The following is a 2,475-nucleotide window of genomic DNA, read 5'->3' on the forward strand; positions in this document are numbered from 1 at the left end:
GAGTTGAAGATGAAAAAAAAAAAAAAAAAGTTGAAGATGAAAAAAAAAATAACAGTTGATTTAAAGCAGAAAAACGAGAATCCTGTAGTTCAAGAGTAAACTGAATTGCTCTAGATTTATGAGCTTCTAATCCTACGTATATGGATGTTCAACTATCAGTAGTTGAATAACTGAAGTTACTAATCTAGAAGATAGTATGGTTTCCAACCTCCCTGAAGAAACTTGCAATAATATATACAATTAGGAAAAATATTTCTTCTTTAAAAAAAAACTATTACAGTTCAAATCAATTTGAAGTCAACATTACAGAAGGTTTAGGATTGTAAAAACAAATCTCCAATTTGTACTTTGGCTGATTTTAACACATTAAAAAAATGATAAAGGTCTTAGATTAGAGCTTCATTCTCAAAGTCTAGTTTCTAAAAAATGTCATATATGTGGTTACAGCCATGGGTTTATCCATCAATGTTTACATTTATTTAAAATGTAAAATACAGTGACATTGTTTGTTTGCTCCTGAAGAAGAAAGGTCCACCTTTCGAAAGCCCTCGGGTTATAGGGTTTTTATCATTTTATATAAAGACTTCTTGAAACTACGTGTTTTTCCGAAATCATGAAGGGTTTGCTTATTGTTAAACACAAAGCTACGTAATGGGCTATCTGTGCTGTGCCCACAACGTATATTGAAACCTGGTGTTATAAACCCATAGATTTATCACCGAACCTCTGAGGGACAAGTTAAATGGTTGGAAGAATTGGAGAAACTCGAAGGTAACGAGCATAAAAATGAATTATGTATAAAAGATTGCATGTATTCTTGTAACTTAGAGTTCTTCATTGGAATAAAACAACAACATAAGAATATGAAAACTATACAGTTATAATAACCATTAACACGGTGAAAGACTGAAAAACATGCAAACACAAAAATAACGTAACTACTGTGAAAATTAATGGACTAAACACTGAAAACTGATCATTAGAAATTTTATTACTAACATAATGTAAACTGATGTTAAAACTGTAAAGAGGTTTTTGGTTCAAAAACATGCACGGCTGAAGTTATGGAAACATAAATACAATACCTTTTTCACCTAATTTCACATCCGGCAAAGCAGCTTCCAGCTCCTTCTTAAACTTTTCTTTACCCTTTTCTATGATGTCTTTGTATTCATTCACAACTCGGGCTTCTCCCAGTGCCCTGGCCATCTTGGGTAAAATATCAATCACAAAAACACTGGACTTGGCATTGACATCATTAAAGTACTTTACAATGATAATAATATATAAAACACAATGATTCACTCAAGCAGGAAAAACCTAGTTACATTCATTGTAGTCTTTATTGTTGCATGGTATACAATATTGGAAATATGACATCATTAAAGTACTTAATAATGATAATAATATATAAAACACAATGATTCACTCAAGCAGGAAAAAACCTAGTTGTATTCATTGTAGTCTTTGTTGTTGCATGGTATACAATATTGGAAATAATTACGGAAATTGACATATATCATAAATATTGAAGTCCCAAATGAATCACTGCAATTATATGATCAATTTATCATTGGTTCAATACAATATTACAGAAAATGCACAAAAAAAGGCAATAAGTTGTATAATGCACTATAATGTTCGCTTTAAACACACGTTTTTATTGCTACTGTTTAAATTGAAAACACAATGACATTGCACTAAAACTTTTACTAGTAGTTGCAATAAATGATGCCAAGCATCACAGCAGTTAACATTATAATTTATTTACTTGATAAAAAAAAAGGGGGGGGCTTTAAAGTCTATTAAAATTGATGTAGAAAATTTACTGAAACCTGACCATATTGGCCAGTAAAATAAAAACAAATACAAGATTTGGTGTCCAGACCTAAAGACTTTAATCAAAGAGTAATAAATACCTTACCTCAGTTTCTGCATTCTGCACTTGATACAGAATCTTACTAATCGTTTCCTCGGCAGGAAGAAGTGATGGATTCTGAGATGTGGACTTGTTTGCTCGTCCTTCTGAAATCGTACTCTTTAGTTTTTCTGCAGCAGCCCTGAAAATGAGATACTCAAAAAAGTTATTTTATTATTAAGAACATTCCATGAAGAAGTAAGTAGCAAAGAGACACAGTATATCTTTTAATTTTTGGAGTGATATTCTTCTACTTGTTACTAAACAGCTGGACACATGAAGAAGCCAAGAATTTCAAAGAAGTTTGTACCGTGTCATCATTGATCAAGTAATTATGAAAGAAACTACATTTGTCCGTAGGTCTGTATGAGTTCAGAACCCCCATGAATCAGTAAATATATTTCATGTTATTCTACTACCTTTGTTGTCTGGTATTTGGTAAACATGATAAACATGGTGACAAGATGCTTAAGATGTAAAGTGGTAGACTTAGAGATGTGACCTAACAAATAAAACTAATTAACTAACAATCCATTTTAGGAGGTTTGGACATTCTG

At 31.5% G+C, this 2,475-nt stretch overlaps 1 protein-coding gene across 1 annotated transcript in view; it reads right to left on the minus strand.

Annotated features, from left to right (window-relative positions):
• The window catches only part of LOC106469159 (MICOS complex subunit MIC60-like), a 55,465-nt gene that overhangs the window by 22,838 nt on the left and 30,152 nt on the right, over positions 1 to 2,475 (minus strand). Inside the window, exons 4-5 of the mRNA XM_013929624.2 lie at positions 1,925 to 2,060; positions 1,086 to 1,209 (exon numbers count right to left, since the gene is read on the minus strand). Of these exons, the coding sequence (XP_013785078.1) occupies positions 1,086 to 1,209 (124 nt within the window). The 5' untranslated portion in view covers positions 1,925 to 2,060. The remainder of the gene's footprint in view (positions 1 to 1,085; positions 1,210 to 1,924; positions 2,061 to 2,475) is intronic.

This window comes from Limulus polyphemus, unplaced genomic scaffold, assembly GCF_000517525.1.
Source record: "Limulus polyphemus unplaced genomic scaffold, Limulus_polyphemus-2.1.2 Scaffold3329, whole genome shotgun sequence".
In the NCBI taxonomy this organism is placed as follows: Eukaryota; Metazoa; Arthropoda; class Merostomata; order Xiphosura; family Limulidae; genus Limulus; species Limulus polyphemus.